General features: G+C 48.5%; 1 protein-coding gene across 6 annotated transcripts; it reads left to right on the top strand.

Annotated features, from left to right (window-relative positions):
* Positions 1-3,122: 3,122 nt before the first annotated feature.
* Positions 3,123-13,936, top strand: ZFAND2A (zinc finger AN1-type containing 2A). 6 transcript variants are annotated; one of them, XM_044232949.1, is made up of 7 exons: positions 3,123-3,135; positions 4,484-4,581; positions 5,245-5,339; positions 7,640-7,768; positions 11,157-11,308; positions 12,124-12,207; positions 12,599-13,936. In XM_044232949.1, exons 2-7 carry the CDS (start codon positions 4,527-4,529, stop codon positions 12,615-12,617), a joined length of 534 nt encoding a protein of 177 aa, XP_044088884.1. In that variant the 5' UTR covers positions 3,123-3,135; positions 4,484-4,526; the 3' UTR covers positions 12,618-13,936. The 6 variants fall into 6 exon arrangements, with proteins under 6 accessions (XP_044088884.1, XP_044088882.1, XP_044088886.1 ...); XM_044232947.1 differs by lacking the exon at positions 3,123-3,135 and adding an exon at positions 3,142-3,374; XM_044232950.1 differs by lacking the exon at positions 3,123-3,135 and adding an exon at positions 3,530-3,550.
* Positions 13,937-18,856: the final 4,920 nt, after the last annotated feature.

The raw sequence follows: 18,856 nt of genomic DNA, 5'->3' as shown, positions 1-18,856 counted from the left end.
GAAACAATGACACCCTAGTAGCAATAAGCACACCACACACTCCAATCTTGATTTTTTTTTTTCAAAGATTTTATTTATTTGTGGGCTGGGAGTAGGGAGGGGGACGATAGTGCAGGTAAGCATGTGCACAAGCACAGGGAGCCGAAAACAGAGGAAGAAATACACTCTCTGATGAGGAAGAAGCCCAATGTGGGATTTGATCCTAGGACCCATGGATCACGACTTGAGCTGAAGACAGACGCTATCCAGGCATCCCTCAAATCTTGATTTCTAAATACCATTCGCCACTAAGAAGAAACAAAGCTCCTTGGAGAAATGGCTAGGCAAGGAAGGGAGCAAAGAATGACAGGATGACAGGGACATGTCAGACTCAAGAGCCAGTTAAATGTGGCTTTCTGCCCATCAAAATGAACAATGACAGCAATAGGGCATGACCACTGAATAAGAGAGAAATCCATGTGTCCATACTGATATAAACAAATAAAAAACAAACAAAAGGGAATCCTCTTCCTTACAGAATGCCAACTAAGAAATGTGAGATGAACAATGTAAATTTTAAAAAGCACTATTTGGGGTGCATCTGGCTGGCTCAGTGGTAAAGCAGGTGACTCTTGATCTCAGGGTTGTGAGTTCAAGCCCCACAAGGGGTGTAGAGCTTACTTTATTAAAAATATGGTTTAAAAAATAAAAAGCATTCTTTGGCAATGACTGTAGTGATCCAGCCAAGTCACTGATAGAACTTCATGTCATCAGGCAAAGGGTGATAAAGAATAAAATAAGGGTGGGATTTTGGAATATCTCCCTACAAAATACTAATCAATTTACAAATGAAAACAAAGAAGAAACCTAGCAGACATCTACAGGACTAGGTAATCAAGATGACAAGATGAGCATCACCCGTGATAAGATGAATTGTGGTACAACACCATTCCTGAGGTATTCCTACAAATAAACATGGCCTGCATTTGGTCCTCAGGAAACATCCACAGACTCAGAGACATCTCATATGCATAAGTCTGTGGTCTTTAATAAAAATTATTAGGGACAAGAAGGACGGAAGACCTGTCCCAGCATGAAGGAGACTGCACATATGATCATGAATGGAACCCTGAAGCAAAAAGGGAAAAAGAGACACTGACAGTTGGCAAAGTCCAATGGAGTCTGTGGACTGGACCTTAATATCGCTTTGATACGGACTGCCTCATATGGATGGTTACAGACTGGTTATGTAGGGGTGTGTGCTTTGGGAAAATATACATGCAAACATTTCAGGTGATGGAGAATCATGTCTATAGCACATTCTCAAATGGTTCAGAAAAAGACTAAAGAAAATGGGTATGTACATGTACGAACACACACACATGCACGATTCTTGTTATTTGTGAACTTGCCTATCTGCTAAATTTATTTGTAACTCCAAAATCAATACTTGCCATACTTCAGCAATTATTGGCCAGCATGTGCTGAGTGGCAAAAAACTTGAGTTGCCTGAGAAAACACACCTCCAGTCAGGGTGGGACAAGATGACACCGGCCTTTCTTGTTCCAGCACTGATACGGTAAATAAGCTTCCGTTCCGTTGCCTATTTAGTGTTACCGTCTTCACATTTTTGGGCTTTCTGGTGGCAATCTTGCAGTTTCAAGTGGCCCTTAAGCTGGTGGTTAAGGGCTGTCCAGTTTCCTAAGTACCAGGGCTGCGATGCACCTTACAGAGAAGAGCCACAGACAGGCTGGGTTCGGGCATGACTTACATACAGCACTGCTGGCCATGAGTTCAATGTGAACAAATCAACAACACATCAGTGCAAGTTGTCTTTAAACAGAAACACACATAAACAAGGTTAGGCGGTGACGGCTGGGCGTGACCAGAGGCTTCCAGGGAACCTGACCAGGCACCCCCAGAGCATCCGCTCATTCAGTTTGCTGAGACTTTACACAGTAACCCGCTGGGAGACAGAAAACCCACCACGTACATTCGGCGGGGGTGGGCAGAAGGGCGCAATGGAACCGGTAAGAAGATATGGTAAAGTGATCCCATGAGAGGACTGCGGTGGGTCCCAGTGAAGATATGCAGAAAGGGGACACAGTGAGGAGAGGCAGGGAGGGCACCCAGTGAAAGGATGCGGGAGGGGGGGTGCCCAGTGGAGGGAAATGGTGAGGGGGGCCGATGAAGGGCCGATGAGGGGATGCGGGGAGGGGTGGTGGGAAGGGGATGCGAAGAGAGAACACCGTGAGGGGACGTGGGAAGCGGAACCAGTGAGGTGATGCGGGGAGGGTCCTACTGACGGGACCTGCTAAGGGGACATCTGTGAAGGGACCCACTGAGGGGACCGAGGTGAGAAGACGCGGTGAGGGGACGGCGGTGAGAGGACCCGTGAGGGCACCGCGGTGAGAAGACCCGCTAAGGGGACCGCAGTGAGAGAACCCGGTGAGGGGACGGCGGTGAGAGGACCCGTGAGGGCACCGCGGTGAGAAGACCCGCTAAGGGGACCGCATTAGAGAACCCGGTGAGGAGACCGCGGTGAGAGGACCGCAGTGAGGACCCGCTGAGGGGACCACAGTGAGGGGACCCGCCTCGCCGCGGTGAGAAGACCCGCTGAGGCGACCGCAGTGAGAGCATCCAGTGAAGGGACCGCGATGAGGAAACCGCGGTGAAGAAACCCGTGAAGGGACCGCGGTAGCCCCCGGGTAGCCCACTAGGCAAGAACAGGGAAGCGCTCCGTCAAGAGCTTTCCCAGGGTCAAGGCCCCTACCCAACTCGGGGCGCCGCTCGGCAGTGCCGGCTGCGTACCTCGCGGTGTCCCCTCTGAGGCGCGGGCTCTGGCTTCCTCTGCGCGCTGCTCCCCGTACGGCCGACCCCTCCGAACGTCTGCCGGGGGCCTCAGCTTCGCCGCCGTGACTCAGCTTTCCCGCGCCGCGCAGTCGGCCAGGAGCGCCTGCGCGGAGCCACCTCACCGTGACTCAGCGGCTCGGAGAAGGGAGGCGGTGGTGTGAGGAGTGGCGGGTCCACGGAGCCGCGGGAGGTCGGGATTGGCCGGCCGGTCCGTGACGTAATCTGGGCGCGCCGGGAACGCCGAACCTACGCGGGGCGGGATTGGCCGGCCGGGTGGTGACGTTATCGGAGCGCGCCGGACAGGTATGGGCCTCGGCGTTTCTCTCAGCCACAGGAAGCGAATAAATGGCCGGAGCTTTGGCGGTATGCGATGCTTCGCACTCCCGCGGGCTTGGACGGCGGGGCGCCGCTCGTCGGATCCCATTTTCCCCGGCTTTTTGGACTCGTCCCCTGCGGCTGGCCGCTGGAAGGGACATCCATCTTCCCGTCTCCGCCGCCTCCTGCTCGCCTCCGCAGCCACCCGGACGCCCGACTAGAGCCAGGTCTGGGGACGGGCGCGGAGCCCCGGGTCGCACGGCTGGGAGGGCTCCAGGTGCCAGCCGAACGAGCCGACAGCCGGGGGCTGGGCCGGATGAGACAGCGACGCGCTCACCTGCCGCTGGCCTGGGCTCCGGGGCGCGGGCAGTGGAGACGTCGTGCGCGCTCGGGACCGGAGTGGGTGGGTGCTGGGACGGGAGTCACAGCGTTCTCTGAGGGTGTGGAGAAGCCGTGATGGTCGGGGCAAAGGCTCCTTCGGAGGAGTGACTCTGAACCACGATCCGAGGGGAGGAACGGGGGGGTGGGGAGACTGGGGACAGCACGGCGGACCCTCCCCGGAGTGGACCCTCCGGACCTGACTTCTGGCGGGGGAGGGGGAGCTGGGGACAACCACGGCGTACGCTGCCCGGAGTGGTTCCTCCGGACCTGACTTCTGGGAGGGGTTCTTGAGAGGCTTGTGGGTGTTAGGTCCTGGAAGGGATCTCATGAGGCCTGTTAACGGACTCCAGTTCCCTCTGGAGCGCAGTAGCTTCACCCTTCGTCCACTGGTTTCCATGTGAGTTAAGCGCTTGCTCTTCTCCCTCATCAACTCTGGGTTGTCCTTGGGGAGCAAGTTCTGAGTAAACCTCAATGCATGAGGGAGTAGAGAACAGCAGGGACAGAGCTGAAGCTCTTCTAATTCCCGTGATTTGGCGCCTGGCAACGGTTTTGTGTGTGTCAACAAGTATACTCACTCCATTAAACTGTGGCCCAACTTTTGGCCGGCGTCTGTGTAAGTTGAATATGGAAAACCCCTGTCAGCGTGAGTCAGAACGGTTTAAAGGAATCCTGAATTCCGGGTGAGATTCTTCAAGTAGGAGATTAAAAGACCCAAGAATCAGTGGCTGTCCTAATAGGGTGGATTCTGAAGTATCAGCATACTTGTACTCAAACTTCTTTTTCTCTTGGCTGAAAAGCAGCAAGAATTTGTGATGCTTTACAGCCCTGCGGGGGCCAAGGATGACTCGGGCATTGAATGCTTCCCACAGAGCATGTTTATTTTCTTAGCCCTAAGTTATGAACTCTGGGGACTGAAATGATGGCCATCTTTCCTTACCTGTTTTAATTCTTGTAGGTGATCCATCTCTCTGTCATCTGTGTTTGGACACTTCCAAATAATGGAGTTCCCTGATTTGGGGAAGCATTGTTCAGAAAAAACTTGCAAACAGCTAGGTAAGCACTATTAAGAGAATGTTGATAGGCAATGTGTGTTTTGTTGGCTGTTTAGTCGGGAAGAACAGACTGTTTTATTAATTAGCTATTCTCTGGGTCTTGGCTCTGGTGGCTTTTCAATATTGAGAGGCCTGAGGTTCGGGTTCTATTCAGCACTGTTACTCAGCGTCTGCTGAAGGCCAGGTACCATGGCCAGGGCCAAGTGGATACAAGTGTGCTGATTATATATTTGTGATATTACATGGGATGGGTCTTTTTTGAAAAGGTAGCTTTATAGGGGCACCTGGGTGGCTCAGTCAGTAAAGCATCCAACTCTTAGTTTTTGGCCCAGGCTGGTGAGAAGGAGCCTGGAGTTGGGCTCCTGAGCTCAGTGGGGAGTCTTCTTAAGTTTCTCTCTGTGCCCTCCCCCTGTGCCCTCCCCCTACCCCCTGCGGCCTCTCTCTAAAAAAAAGAAATTAAATTTAAAAGAAAAGATAGCTTTATAAGTTCTTCAGTTTTGCTGGCATTGTGAAATTTATGGTCCCTGAAGTTTTTCTCATGTGTTTTTCTCCTCAAGGATATATTTGGTAGGTGTAAAGAAATCAGTGTAGGTAAATACCTGTTTAATGTGCTCTAGAATTCTTTTGTCCTAATTTTTAAAATGGTATTGTTTTTTTGTTTTAGATTTTCTTCCCTTAAAATGTGATGCATGTAAACAAGATTTCTGTAAAGCCCATTTTACTTGTGCTGCACATAAATGTCCCTTTGCATTCACAAAGGTAATTTATCATACTTTATTCCAAGGAGTCTTGTTTTTCATTGTCTAAAGCTGTGCTGTCCAAGTAGTAGACATTAGCCACATATAGCTAATAATTTCATTCAAATGAAGTGAGATTTAAAATCTAGTTTCTCAGTCACATTAGCTACATTTCAGTTGTTCAGCAATCGTACGTGGCCAGTGACTACTGTGTTGGACAGTGCAGATGTGGCGCGTTTCTACCATCATGGGGAGTTCTAGATGGCACACCTCTAAAGCAACAGGTTTCATTTTTAGGGGCTCTTGAAGTCAGATTGTACCTAAACCTTCAAAGCTTGCTTTGCATGTTAAAATATTCTGTTCCTTTGATTCATTATGCTGAGAAAAAAACAGGAGTATCTTTGTGAAGTACAAGAAATACTTGACAAGGTATCTAACCTGGGAGGTATTAAAAATGCTTATCTGGGGGTGCCTGGGTGGCTCAGTGGTAAAGCCTCTGCCTTCAGCTCAGGTCATGGTCCCGGGGTCCTGGGATTGAGTCCTGCATCGGGCTATCTGCTTAGCAGGGAGCCTGCCTTCCCCCCCTGCCCCACCCCCACCTCCGCCTATCTCTCTGCCTCCTTGTGATCTCTGTCTGCCAAATAAATAAGATCTTTTTTTAAAAAATGCTTATCTGGGGGGCGCCTGGGTGGCTCAGTGGGCTAAAGCCTCTGCCTTCAGTTCGGGTCATGATCCCGGGGTCCTAGGATCGAGCCCTGCTTCGGGTTCTCTGCTCAGCAGGGAGCCTGCTTCTCCCTCTTTCTCTCTGCCTGCCTCTCAGCATACTTGTGATCTCTGTCAAATAAATAAATAAAATCTTAAAAAAAGTAAAAAAGAATCCTTTTTAAAAAAATGCTTATCTGGGTAACTTTACAGTCTTGTGAATCTTTTTTTTTTTTTAATTGTATTTATTTATTTGACAGACAGAGATCACAAGTAGGCAGAGAGGCAGGCAGAGAGAGAGGAGGAAGCAGGCTCCCCGCTGAGCAGAGCCCCCCGCCATGTGGGGCTCAATCCCAGGATCCTGAGATCATGACCTGAGCCGAAGGCAGAGGCTTTAACCCACTAAGCCACCCAGGCGCCCCATCTTGGGAATCTTTTTAGTGGCAAATAGTACCTGGTAGAAACAGGAAGATGAACAGGACTCTAAGAAAATCAACTTGTGTGAGTCCAGAGGTGTAATACCTCTGTTACTGACTTTGCATGTGGCCCCCAGCCTATATTCATTTTGTTTCTGGTGGTTCAGAGGTTATTTTAGTGACTTCTTTGGGTCTGTACTGCTGCTTCCCTAATGGCACTTAGAAACACGAATGACTTAGCATTATTATGTGCTTTCATTAGTGTTGGCCAAGGTCTGACCCTCCAGCATTTTCTAGGTCATCATGAGGGTGTGGGGGAGGGTGACTCATATTTACCAGGCCCCGATGACTAGGCCACACGACCCAGTTTATTTGTTGGCTGTGACCTCCTCATGTCTCTAGAAAGGGAGAGTCTGGTTAGAGATCATTAGTAATGCTTTATTTCTCAATTTGGCAGACTTGTCATCTGACTTCTGGGTGACCCTTCAGCTCAGCCCCTACAGACAGTAGGTCCTATTAATTCTGTGATTATCTGTTTGGATGTCAGTTGTCACCTCTGTTTTCTTGCTGAGCTAAGTTTCTTTAGCTCCTGCCTTGGCTCTAACTGCTGGGCATGTAGCCATTGGGTGCCTTGTTCTTCCCTCCAGAGCTGCACAGTCTTGGGCTTGGGTGGTCATTATGTACCTGAGAGCTCAGCCTAGCTGTGTGCTCCCTGGTCAGGTGAGTGAGTCTCCCTGTGTGTGAGAGCCGCAAAAGGATTAGATAGGCTGTTGGCAATTGAAGGCAACCAGAGGGTCTTTATGGCTAGTGTTTTCTTCTTTTTCTCCATTCTGAGGGCTTTGGGCTGCTTCACCACTCACTGAGATGATGCTGGACAGAGCCAGGCTGCCCTGAGACCAGATCAGTTTCACCAGCTTCTCTCCTTGGCTGTCTTTTACTAATTGTTTCAGGGTCATTTCCACAGTTAGGTAATAGTCTGTCATGTTTAAATTCCACTGGATTCCACCTTTGGCAGCTCTGCCCTGAATCTTTAGGGTTGCCTTACTGTAAATCCTTTGTGTTAACTGTATCCCCTTCTAATGAGTAGTCGAAAGATCAGTGTGTGTACCCCATGTGATTTTCAATGCGCTATGCTGTTGTACCTTTTTCTTTTGTGAGTTTTGATTGTCTGAATCTGGAATATATCTTATATCATTATTTTTAGGATGTTCAGGTCCCAGTGTGCCCACTTTGTAACAAACCAGTCCCAGTAAAAAAGGGAGAGATACCAGATGTGGTGGTTGGTGAGCACATTGATCGAGACTGTAATTGTCATCCTGGGAAGAAAGAGAAGGTAAGGACGAATTTTGTGACTGTTGGTTTTCCCTAGCGGGGGAAGGTCGATTATCTAACTGTGATCTGTAGTACTCGTCATTTGTGTACAAAATAAAATCTTCGTGACGTGTCAGTGTTTCCCGTGTTGTCATGGCTTGGGTTCTTATGGTTATATGAACATGCTCTGAATATCAGAATCTACTTTGGGATTTGTTTCCTCATAGGATTCTTACCTTTTTCTCTCAAGATGGAGCGTTAGGGTGTTTCTAGAATCATTCTGTTAATGTGTACTTTCCCTAAGCTCGTCTAGGAAAACGTAAAAGGATACATAGAATTTGAACATTCAGTGTTCTTGCTTTTGTAGTGTTAGCATCTTTGTGAAAACTCTCCGTTTGTTCATTTGGAGTAAATCATGTTAGGAAACACAGTAGGCGCTATTCTCCACAGCAGGTGCTTTCAACTTGTTTGTTGGCTCCGACTCCTCCTGAAATACAATGAAAAGGACAGGAAGCAGATTCTTTTTGCTCATCTTGTTTGTTTGGGGTACTTCCTTTTTCTCCAAGTGTGTGTCTTGTTTTCTTTTAAGTTTGTCTTGTTCCCTATAGTTTTGGGCATTGCGTGTTGACCACAGTGTGGGCTGAGCATGGAGTTCCCTCCCCCTGTTCCCATGTGGTCAGGTCTCTTGCCACCCCTGCCCTCCCAGCAGACATGGTGTGTGCTCCTGGACCAGTGTCCCAGTTCTCCATAGGTGAGAGATTCCCTCTTCATTTCTCTTATGCTAGATCCTAGTTGCCTGCATCTATCTCCCTTACGAGGGCTCTCTAACCTCCTGTCTTGTGTTCTTCTTTCTTAGTTTTCACCTTATTTGGGGAGAGGCATATGTTCCACGTGCAAAGGACCATGGAAGATAAATGGGAGGTTGTGTATGTTGCAGGGTCTTTGTTCTCTGTTCTTCCTTGCTCAGCTGCCTAGGGGTAGCAGCCTAGCTTTAGAATCTTTGTTTGAATATATTTGTGGGCGCTGGTTTGTTTTCTTGCTGGGAATTTCCCAGCTGTTTTCCATTGGGCCTTTGTGGGACCAGTTTTCTGTCTGGCAGCTTGGAGGCTCTCTCCCCACCCCATCCCTCCTCTCCTTTGCCCCATCCTCGAGTTCGGAAACTTCACCCTGACTGTTCCTTGTGTGGATGCATTCTCATCTGTCGTGCTCTGTAGACAGTGGACCCTTCCAAAGTGGAAGCTCCAGTGTTTCCATCTGGAATGCCATCTTAGATTCTTTGATTTCCTCTAGACTCCTGTCCCTTGGGTGCTGGGCCTCTTGGATAGGTCTCCTTATTTCCTCTGTAAGTTTCCTTTCCCTGTGAATTCTGCGTCCGGGTTGTTTCTTGTGCGTCCCAGGGAATGTGCTCCTCACGAGCTAGGCTGAAGCCGAGTGCTCACTCGCACGGTGGCGGCAGCTTGGACTCTCGCCTTTGCTGTGGGTCATCTGCCTGGTCCACCTTCTGTGCTCTGTGATTTCAGGTCTTTCTCTTGGGCTAATCGGATTCCCCTCAGAAGGCATTCTGTTCCCTGCCCGGAGAGCATGCTGTGGCTTCCGGAATTGTGGAGCTAGGTGGAGAGAGCTCTCGCATCTCCTCCGCAGGGAACGTGAAGTCCTTACTGCCTTCTGAGTGCTCATCCCGTGTTTCTCGTGCTTCCCCTGCCCATTGATGACCCTCCCAGGCCAGCAGCCTCTCTCGGACCCTCAGCCAAGCGTGCATCTGCTGCTGGGCTCAGGTGCAGCACTGCGGGTCTGGTATACACGCTGCCACTCCTGTGGTGGTCCCATGGCACCCTGAGCAGCTGCTACAGCCAGTTTCAGAGATATTGGGAGTTTTGTTTATGAATAGGGGTGTTTCTTGACCTTCCCCACCAGCTTACAGTTTGGCTTTCTTGTATCTGCCAGGTTCATTATTACTTGAGTGCTTTTTTCCCCTAAAATCTTGTAACTGTTTTTTTTTCCCTCCTTATCTTGGTCCTTGTGGGTTTATCCCTTTTCAGAAAATCTGCTTCTTGTCATTTTCATTGTATTTCAGGAGTCAGAGCCAGTTTACGTGTTCAGTTCTCCTTTCTTAACCAGAAGTCCAAGGACCCTCAAACTGAACTTGCCCTTGGTTGACAGCACGTAATGTGTGCCCTCTCCCCTCAGACTGCAGATTCTCAGATGCTCAGTCCTTCCTGGGGTTTGGTCTCATCCAGCTCTACGGCTTGCCCTTCCCAAAGGCCCTACCAGGTTACTCAGGTTGTTTTTCTGAGATGCCCTGCTCCTTCTTTCTTATTGCTCTCCAAAATAGCATATGGGCTTTCAAGGAGCTTGAGACTTCAGGAAATGGGCATTTGTCAGGCTTAAATCTCAATTTCCAGTCATGAATCCTGGTTTATAGTTATGAACTACCTGGTTATGTTACATTATTTAATGTAATAAGCAGAAGTTTTGTTAACCCCTGCTTGCTGTTTTCAACCTCCAACATGACAGAATACGCTCTGTATGCCTTAGCCTAGCACCCAAAACCTTTTATTCACCAGCCAACCCCAGTCCCCCTCCATAACCCCATTCTCGCTGTGAGTCCTTAGGGCTTTACCCTCCAGTCATTCTGGAACTTCTAAAACCTGCCTGCCTCTATATAAGACCACTTATATAGACCACTTAAGCTGCACTTGGCATGCTTTCCTCCTGAACTGACAGGGTCAGTTGACAGGGTCTTCCTTGTTCTTGGCCCACCCCAGATTCGGGACCCAAGTCCATCCCCTGTCCCCACACCTGCATGCACATGCTCCAGTCACTCGAGGCAGCCTGTGCCTACCCATCTTTGCTGGAGAGCTGCCCTTGGGCTTCTAGATGGATACCTTTTGCCAGCATCCTTGCTCTACAGAGTCGGCTGTGCCTGGGAGTTTATATCACTCCTTCACCCCATCCCTATTGCCCCCTGCAAAAAAACCCCGAACCCCTAAACATAACAGGTATAGAGACTACAGATTCTTCAGCTCCATGGAATGTCTCCACAGCCCCTGGAACCAGCTGCCTTCTATATAACTGGCATGATTCCACAGTCTTAGCCACCTTCTCTTTGTGTCCTTGGTCCCCACTCCTGTGGAGGGTTTTTTTTGTGTGTGTGGTGTTTTGTTTTGTTTTGTTTTGTTTTGTTTGGCCTGAGAACACCTCCCACAGGAATCCCCAACTTAAGATACTGCTTTTGTGTTTGTTAAAACTTTGCCGTCTCCTTGGTACTCACCTATGTGCTTGGCAGATGTTTGAATGAAAGCTTGACATCTTCATTCCTTGTAGCTAAGAACCAGTTCTCCTTTAAATGTTGGTAGTCTTATTGGGGCTTGTTAAATAATTGCTTACTGAAGCAATTCTTGCTTTCTCAGATTTTTACGTTCCGGTGCTCAAAAGAAGGGTGCAGGAAGAAAGAGATGATGCGGGTGTCTTGTGACCAGTGCCATGGGAGTTTCTGTATTCAGCATAGACACCCTCTGGATCACAGCTGCAAGCACGGGGGCCGCCCCATCGGCACAGCTGGGTGAGAAGCGAAGCTGCCTGTGACGTGCTGGCTCATGTACAGGGACACCCATGGGACCGCCCTGACCCCCATGGTGGGGATAGGGCAACTCTGAGCATTTACCGAACTAAGTTGTTGAGGTGGAATATTTGTTGTAGGAGTTTGGATGAATATAATCTAAATTAAAATTGGATTTTAAATTAAAGTTGGATTTTAGTTGTGTTTTTTCCTGTGGCTGCCAAAACAAAGCACCATGGCCTGGGCGCCTTCATCAGCAGTTCAGTCTCCCTGCTCTGGAGGCACAAGTCTGAGATGGACATGTGGTGGGGCGGGCTCCTCCCGGAGGCTCTAGGGTAAGCCGGTTCCAGGCTGCGCCCAAGCTACAAGTGCTTTGCTGGCAGCCCTTGGCATACTTTGGCTGTGGGCATCTCTCCCCCAATCTGTGGGTCCATCACTTAAGTTTTCCTTGTGTGTCTATGTCCATATGTCCCCATTTTATGAGGACATGGTCATACTGGATTAGGGTTTCGCCCTTCTCCAATCTGAGCACATTTCAGCTAATTACACCTGTCATGACCTTACTTCTAAATGTCACATTCTGAGGTCTTGAGTATTTAAGACTGTGAGGCTATCACTTTGCTGGGGACGTAATTCAACCCGTTCACGAGTGGTATAACAGCATCTTTTCTCAAGTCAGTGAAAACGTTTTCCTGAACTGGCCGTGGAATGCTAAAGTTTACCTTTTCATTCCTGGTAGTTCTCAGGTCGCCCCGCACGCAGCTCTCCAGGTGAGTGATGAAGGGGTCGATGACTGTTGGTCTGACCTTTCTGTATAGGTGCACAGCTGCCCGAGCCTCTGAATCCAAGCCGTCGGGAGCGTTAAACACACTGTCCACCAGTTGGCTGGCTCGGCGACTCAGGTATGGGTCTGGACGGCATGCACAAGGGCAGGTGCTTTGTACCAGGGGCCTGGTTCTTGTCTGAGTGACCAGCACTGCAGAGTCGTTGCAGTACTGTTAATAACTGACTGGTTAAAATGATGTGCTCTTGGTGCCTGGGTGGCTCAGATGATTAAAATGATGTGCTCGTCCATCGGCTCAGTGTAAGGAAGGCTGAGAGATCTGGATAGGAGTTTCCTCAGGCCCTGAGTTCCCAGCGCAGTTCATTCCAGCACAGACCGTATGAAGCAGTAACAGGTCTACGGCTGGTTGCCGAAATACCTTATTTAGCCTAGTGCTTTTGTGTGATTAGTTGCTCCTGGTTAATCAAGACAAACCTAAAAAAATAAGCTGTTCTTCTGTTCTCTTTCAGGTGGAAAGTAAAGAGGTGATGGGACTATGTCAGCCCACAGTGGCATGGTGGCTTGTGTGGATCACTGTAGCAGGGTAGGTCGTGTTGAGGCTGTAGTGGCTCTGTACTTCTCCTCGCAGGCAGTATGGAATGCCATTAAAACTTTCCCAGTAAAATGTACATGTTTTGGCAGAATAAACAGAAGGATTTTGATATTCTAAGTTAGGCTAAGCTACTCCATCAACCTGCTTCCTCCAAATAAAGTGACATAAAGGTTGATCTGGCACACTCTGATCCTTCAGAGGGCGGCTCTGCCCTGGCCTGAGTCCCTCAAGAACAACCCAGCGTTCTGGAAGCCTCTGTCACTTACACAACCACACAGCTGATTTATTCTGTCTTCATCTTGTGGCTGAGGTACCTGAGCCCAGGAAAGGTGGGAGAGGCTGTGGGCCTACTGTGTTAAGGTCCTTGTTCAGAGGTGGCCCCAACACACAGTCCCTATTCCACTGAGCAAACAGCTCTGTGGCCATACAGACTCAAGTGCTGGGCTTAAACTGACAGCCTCAGTCCATGAAGGATCCCCATGTCCTGTGACCCTGGGCACTGGGAAACTGAAGCAAGATGTCATTTGAGTTGGGTTCTGATCTTAACCCACTGGTCATCCACCTAAACATCCAGACCTCCCTTTGCTCTTGTCCAGGCGATGACTTCTGCTTTCAGAGCCTCAAAATGCAAAGCAGGGAGAGGCTTCTGTTCAGTTTCCATTCCAAAAATAGGTGATCAAAACTATTTCTGTGGGCTTAGTTGGTGGTACGTGTTCTGGACCAGTGGTTCTCACACTTCCCAGGCTCATAATTGTGTGGAAGGCTCCTCCGAAGGGTGCTAGGCCCCACTCCCAGAGTCTTCTGGTTCTGTGGGGCTAGTGGGCCTTGAAAATTTGCACTTCTAGCAAGTTCCCAGCTGATGCTACCGGTCTGGGGACCCCACTTGGCCAAGAAACTTCTCTGTACCTGTGCTGTCCAGTACATGGTCACTAGCCAGAGTTTATGGAGCATGGGAAATGCATTTGGCCCAACTGGGGTTGAATTTTTAGTTGCATTTAACTTAAAGGCAAATTAACTTGTGCTTTTTAGAAAACTCTTCAGTATGTTAACTATGGTACGTGAGTCTTCTTTCATCTATAAATTTTAAATACAGGTCAACCCTTTCTCATGAAAACACAATACCCAAATTGAGAATCAAAAACACTGAGCTTTGAAGACAATACCAAAAAAGTATGTGATTGTTGAAGTTATTTACATGTTGAAATGCTAATATTTTGGGTATGATGGATTAAATAAAGCAATAAAGTTAATCTTACTTGTTCTTGTTTTAACTGTGGCTACTAGAAACTTTAGAAACAGGTAGGTGGTTGGCATTATATTTCTTTTTCTTTTTTTTAAAGATTTTATTTATTTATTTGACAGAGAGATCACAAGTAGGCAGCAAGGCAGAGAGGGAAGCAGGCTCCCTGCAGAGCAGAGAGCCCGATTCGGGGCTCGATACCAGGACCCTGAGATCATGACCTGAGCTGAAGGCAGAGGCTTAACCCACTGTGCCACCCAGGTGCCTCCTATTTCTTTCTTTCTTTTTTGTTTTTAAACAGTTTCGGGGTTTTTTTTGTTTCGCTTGAGAGACAAAGAGTGAGCACAAGCATGAAGAGCAGCAGAGGGAGAAGCAGCCTGATTCTCTGCTGAGCAGGGAGCCCAGTGCAGGGCTTGATCCCAGGACCCTGGGATCATGACCTGAGCGGAAGGCAGACACTTAACCAACTGAACCACCCAGGTGCCCTCCAGCATGTTATATTTTTTTAGTGTTAGAAGTTTGTATGCATTTTTGAGAAAAATGTAAGCAGTTTTGTGCTCTGTGTTCATCTCTGCAAGGTAGGAAGGGACTCATGTTCCTTATCTGTTGCGGTGCTTCTGTGGCAATGTTTGAGAAGCACCAGGCGGTAGGAGGAGCTTCCCAAGCAGGACGGGATTGCATTTGCTCAGCCACTTGAGGAGGACCTAGAGCAAGCTGGAACCTGTTGGCTGTAGTTGACCTGCAGACAGCCACAGGGGTGATTGGGCATGAGTGGTGTTCTATTAATAGGTGCCACGGCATCCTGTGTGTTCCCTGCCATCGAACATCTCCAGGGCAGAGGGTCCTTGGAAGCTCAGGTTGGATGTCTCAGACGGAAACCTGAAGCTTTGCTGAGAGGCGTGGGCCTCCAGTGTCACTCTCTGTCCTGGGTCCTCTTCCCAGCCCGTGAACCCACCACCCCCTCCTCTCCTAGACAAGTGGGCATAAAAGCCAACCTTTTGAGGGTGTCTTGCCTACCTTGTCCTAGGGAATTTGGATTTGTGGCTGATGGGAGTGATTGTGGATGTATAAGCTGGGTGTCTTCTTGCTGGCTGGGACAGACACAAAGTGGGTGTCCCGAGTCTATCTTGGCACCTGGACCCAATCAGCAGGTGACAAGCACCATGGGAGGTAATGCTCCCTGCCTGGGTTGCCTTCCTGCTTTCCCCTGAGTTGGCCTTGGGCTGGCACCAACCAGCTCTTCCTGGGCGAGGCCCAGAGCCAGGCTGCCCGTCGTTTTGGTGTCTGGCCTCTAGTCTGCAGCCTGGAGGGACTGGCCACTGCCTGCCCAGCAGCGTGCGAGCTGCAACATCAGACGTTCACAAGGCATCACCAGAGGCCGTCCATCTGGATGGTGGTGAGGGCTGATGGGAATGTTGGTTGCTTTGGGGAAGTCAGGTGCAGTGTCACAGGGAGAGTGGATACAAGAGCTGTCAGCCCCATGTCAGCGTTTGTAAGTCATCCATGATGGGAGGGATTGGGGTTATTTTAAATGTATTTTTAATTACTCTCCCGTATTCATTCTTTGCAATAAGCCTAAGACCAAACTCAAAACATAGGCTTGAAACTGGTCAGTTGGCTGAACTGGCCTTGGTTCTCCAAGCTTCCGGTCTGAGAGTCCGGGTCTCCGGCATTCATCCAGTGTGGCAGATGTCTGGAGGCAGTGGTGGTGTGTTCTGGGGAACATGCTGAGGGAAACCGGTCCGACTTCTCTATTTGGTCTGCCAAAAACTTTCCGCAGGGAGGTGTTGATTTGCTTTTCTGTATTTTCCTGAAATGATGTAGACTTCTGATCACGGTAGAGAGTGTAGAAAGTGCAGGGTGGAGGAGAGTATCCGGCTGAGGCAAGAGGTGGTTTGCTGTTGGTTTCTAATGTTTTTGTCTTGAGTGTGTCTGCCTCTCTAGGACATTAGGGGGAGCTCTGCCCAAATCCACAGTTGCAGAGTTTATGCACAACCCTGTTCTAGGTGATGAGATCTTCTCTTTTGAATGCACTACCAGCTAAGATTTTCTTGAAATAAATACTACAAAAGCAACCTTTTGAAATGGTCTTTAGTAAAACAACAACAAAAACATGCCAACAGGCAGAGCAGTTGGTTAATTTTACATTCTGTAAAATTATCATTCTGAACTGAAATAAAGCTACTTGTGTAAATAGCTTCGCTTTGGCTCAATCTTAAGAAGAAAGTGCACTAAGAGTATTTGTGGGCCAGTGTCTCCCTTCCTGCTTTCCTGTGAACACGCCCTGGAGAAGGAGAGCATTGAGAAGGGCCGCTGTTTCCATAGCACTCGGGAAGCTTATGGGATGCCAGGGAAAAAGTCAGGCCCTCTGTATAGAGCGAGCAGCTGTTGCTGCATACGTGCTTCCCAGATGTGAGATCATGGCTGTCATTTGGCTGAGTGTTCATGTCATTCGTCTCCCACCACAGGTGGGTCCTCAAGCTGCTGTCCCACAATGCCAGCTACAGAGCCCTGACCACAGGCAGACTCTGGTCTGTTGGGGCATGTGCCCTCCCGCCCATCTTCCCACTGTCATATATACCCCTGTCTCATGGAGGGCGGTGACCCTTGCACGGTTTGGCTAAAGCAGGGGTTCTCAAACTTGTTCTGAGCCTGGTACCCTGCCGCCATGGTGTGTCTGTGCCGGAGCCCTGCTGAGCTGGAGGCCGCGGTAACCTTAGTGGACAGGATCAGATCCATCTCAGCATCCAAGGGAGATGGAGTTTGTAGGAAGCATGACAAGTGGAGAAAACAGTATCCCTGTCATTTTTGCTGTTAGGAAAATTGTAAATTAGGAAAGCAGTTTTACTGACTTGAAACCAGAGACCCGTAGGGGGCGCCCAAGAGCGTTTGGCAGGAGTTGGGCTGGATGTGTGTGGTTGGAATTTCTGCGGCAACGTCGGGAGACGGCACCATCGTCATGTTTCCCGATGGTTACTTATTTCAGCTATAAGCCCGGAGCAGGATCATTTCGGATTTGACCTTTCTTTACTTGGTAAACGGATTTTTTAGAGCAGCTTTGAGTTTCACGGCAAAACTGAGCAGAAAGCACAACCGGTATCCGTGCTGCCCCACCTCCCTCATATTCACACCCTCACTGCTTTGGTTTGCTGTGGTTGTTCAGAGAGTAGGGAAGTCGGCCTCAGCACACGTTGCTTCCGAAAGCATGAACTCCATCACAGTAACGAATTCCAGAGCCGTTGTGTGTGGCCGGAAGGAATACAGCACGTGCAGACTTGATGTGCTCTCCTGTTGTAAGGTTGGCACTTGTTTCGTTGCACTATAACGTGCCTTGGTTGCGAGACCGGTAGGAGGCTCCCACCTGGCAGGTGTGGAGACTAGCTACCAGGCTGTAGGATGCTGAGGAATCCTTGAGGGAATTTTAAAATTATGGACATGAAGGGTGCCTGGGGGGCTCAGCCAGTTAAGCGTGGACTCTCAGTTTTGGCTCAGGTCATCATCTTGGGGTCCTGAGATCAAGCCCCACGTTGCGCTCCACACTCAGCACAGAGCTTGAGATTATCTCTCCCTCTGCCCCTCCCATGCACCTTCTCTCTCTCAAATAAATGAATCTTTTAAAAAAAAATGAAATAAATAATCAGATTACAGACATCGGGGGCTCCATCCATGGATCACGTGACTCTTGATCTCAGCATTGTGAGTTCAAGCCCCATGTTGGGCATAAACAATATGTTAAAAAAATTACAAACATGTTACTCTCAAAATGAATAATATAGTAATCTGATCCACAACCTAAAGTGATATTTCTGGCCGTTATAAGGTAGAGAATGCATTAGGAGGACAGAGTGGGTGACCTGAGTGCCTGGTTGTGGAGCCCTAAAATGGATGAGGGCAGGAGACATGGAAAGTCTGTGGCTGTTAAGTTAACAAGATGTCCAGGGTGACTTAGAGGAGTGGGGATAGCACCTTGCTTTTCTTGGTGGCACTTAGGCTCTCTTGGGGATGGGCAGGGTAGCGAGCAAGGGAAGAGGTTTGAAAGGAAGAATCCAAAGTTGGGCTGTGAGCATGTTCTTGTTGAGATATTTACTGGACTGCTGTGTAGAGAAGCCATGTAAGCAGGTGGGTAAGCAATTCCAGGGGGCAGGGTTGAGACCAGAAACAGGATTTAGAGTCACTGGCATATGGTTGGATGGAAAGCCATGGCAACAGATGAAATCACAGAGTGGAAGAGAGGGAGAGGGAACGAAGACCTGGCACTGGGCCCAGACTGAGTACTAGGGAATAGAGATCTGGAGGAAAGGAGAAGACAAGGGTAGTGTCTCAGATCTCTGTAACATAGTGTTCAGTGAAGTAGGACGTGAGATATAATTTCCATAAGATCATAAAACGTATGTAGCTCCTCTAACAATGTAAGAATTTCAAGAGGTGACAAGATACAAAACATGCTGCAATCAATAGCCCTCATTGCCATAAACGACGATCAGAAGATACAAAGAGCAAAATCCCATTTACAATGGCAGTAAAGACAAAATACTTAGGGATAAATCCAACAAGATCTATGTAAGACCTAGAGCGGACAAAACTTTAAAACGCAAAAGACACAAAAGTAGACACAAACCACCGAGACAGGCCTGTTCTTGGAAGACAGCATCATAAAGATGTTCATTTTGCCTAAGTTAATTTAATTTTATTTTTAAAAATTATATCCACCAATTTATTATTTTATTCTCCCTTATTTTTAGTTCTTTATATATAGAAAGTAAAGATAGCAAAACAACACACAACCTGGACAACAATGAGTACTATTAAAGAGGGTTGGTACACGACCACTTTAACATAAAGACCAACTCTGCTCCAAAAAGTAGAAAGTTTCCCACTCCCTAAAAAATGTTATCAGTTGCTATTGTTTTCTTTTTAAAGATTTTATTTATTTAT

This window comes from Neovison vison, chromosome 14 (genome assembly GCF_020171115.1).
Source record: "Neovison vison isolate M4711 chromosome 14, ASM_NN_V1, whole genome shotgun sequence".
In the NCBI taxonomy this organism is placed as follows: domain Eukaryota; kingdom Metazoa; phylum Chordata; class Mammalia; order Carnivora; family Mustelidae; genus Neogale; species Neogale vison.
This window is presented reverse-complemented; position numbering and strand designations above follow the sequence as displayed.

Bases quoted from the DNA above. Each gene is read 5' to 3' on its own strand.
- ZFAND2A (XM_044232949.1), top strand. From the start codon at position 4,527: ATGGAGTTCCCTGATTTGGGGAAGCATTGTTCAGAAAAAACTTGCAAA. The intron at 7,769-11,156 runs GTAAGGACGAAT...TTGCTTTCTCAG, and splicing joins ATCCTGGGAAGAAAGAGAAG to ATTTTTACGTTCCGGTGCTC. The intron at 11,309-12,123 runs GTGAGAAGCGAA...CTTTCTGTATAG, and splicing joins CGCCCCATCGGCACAGCTGG to GTGCACAGCTGCCCGAGCCT.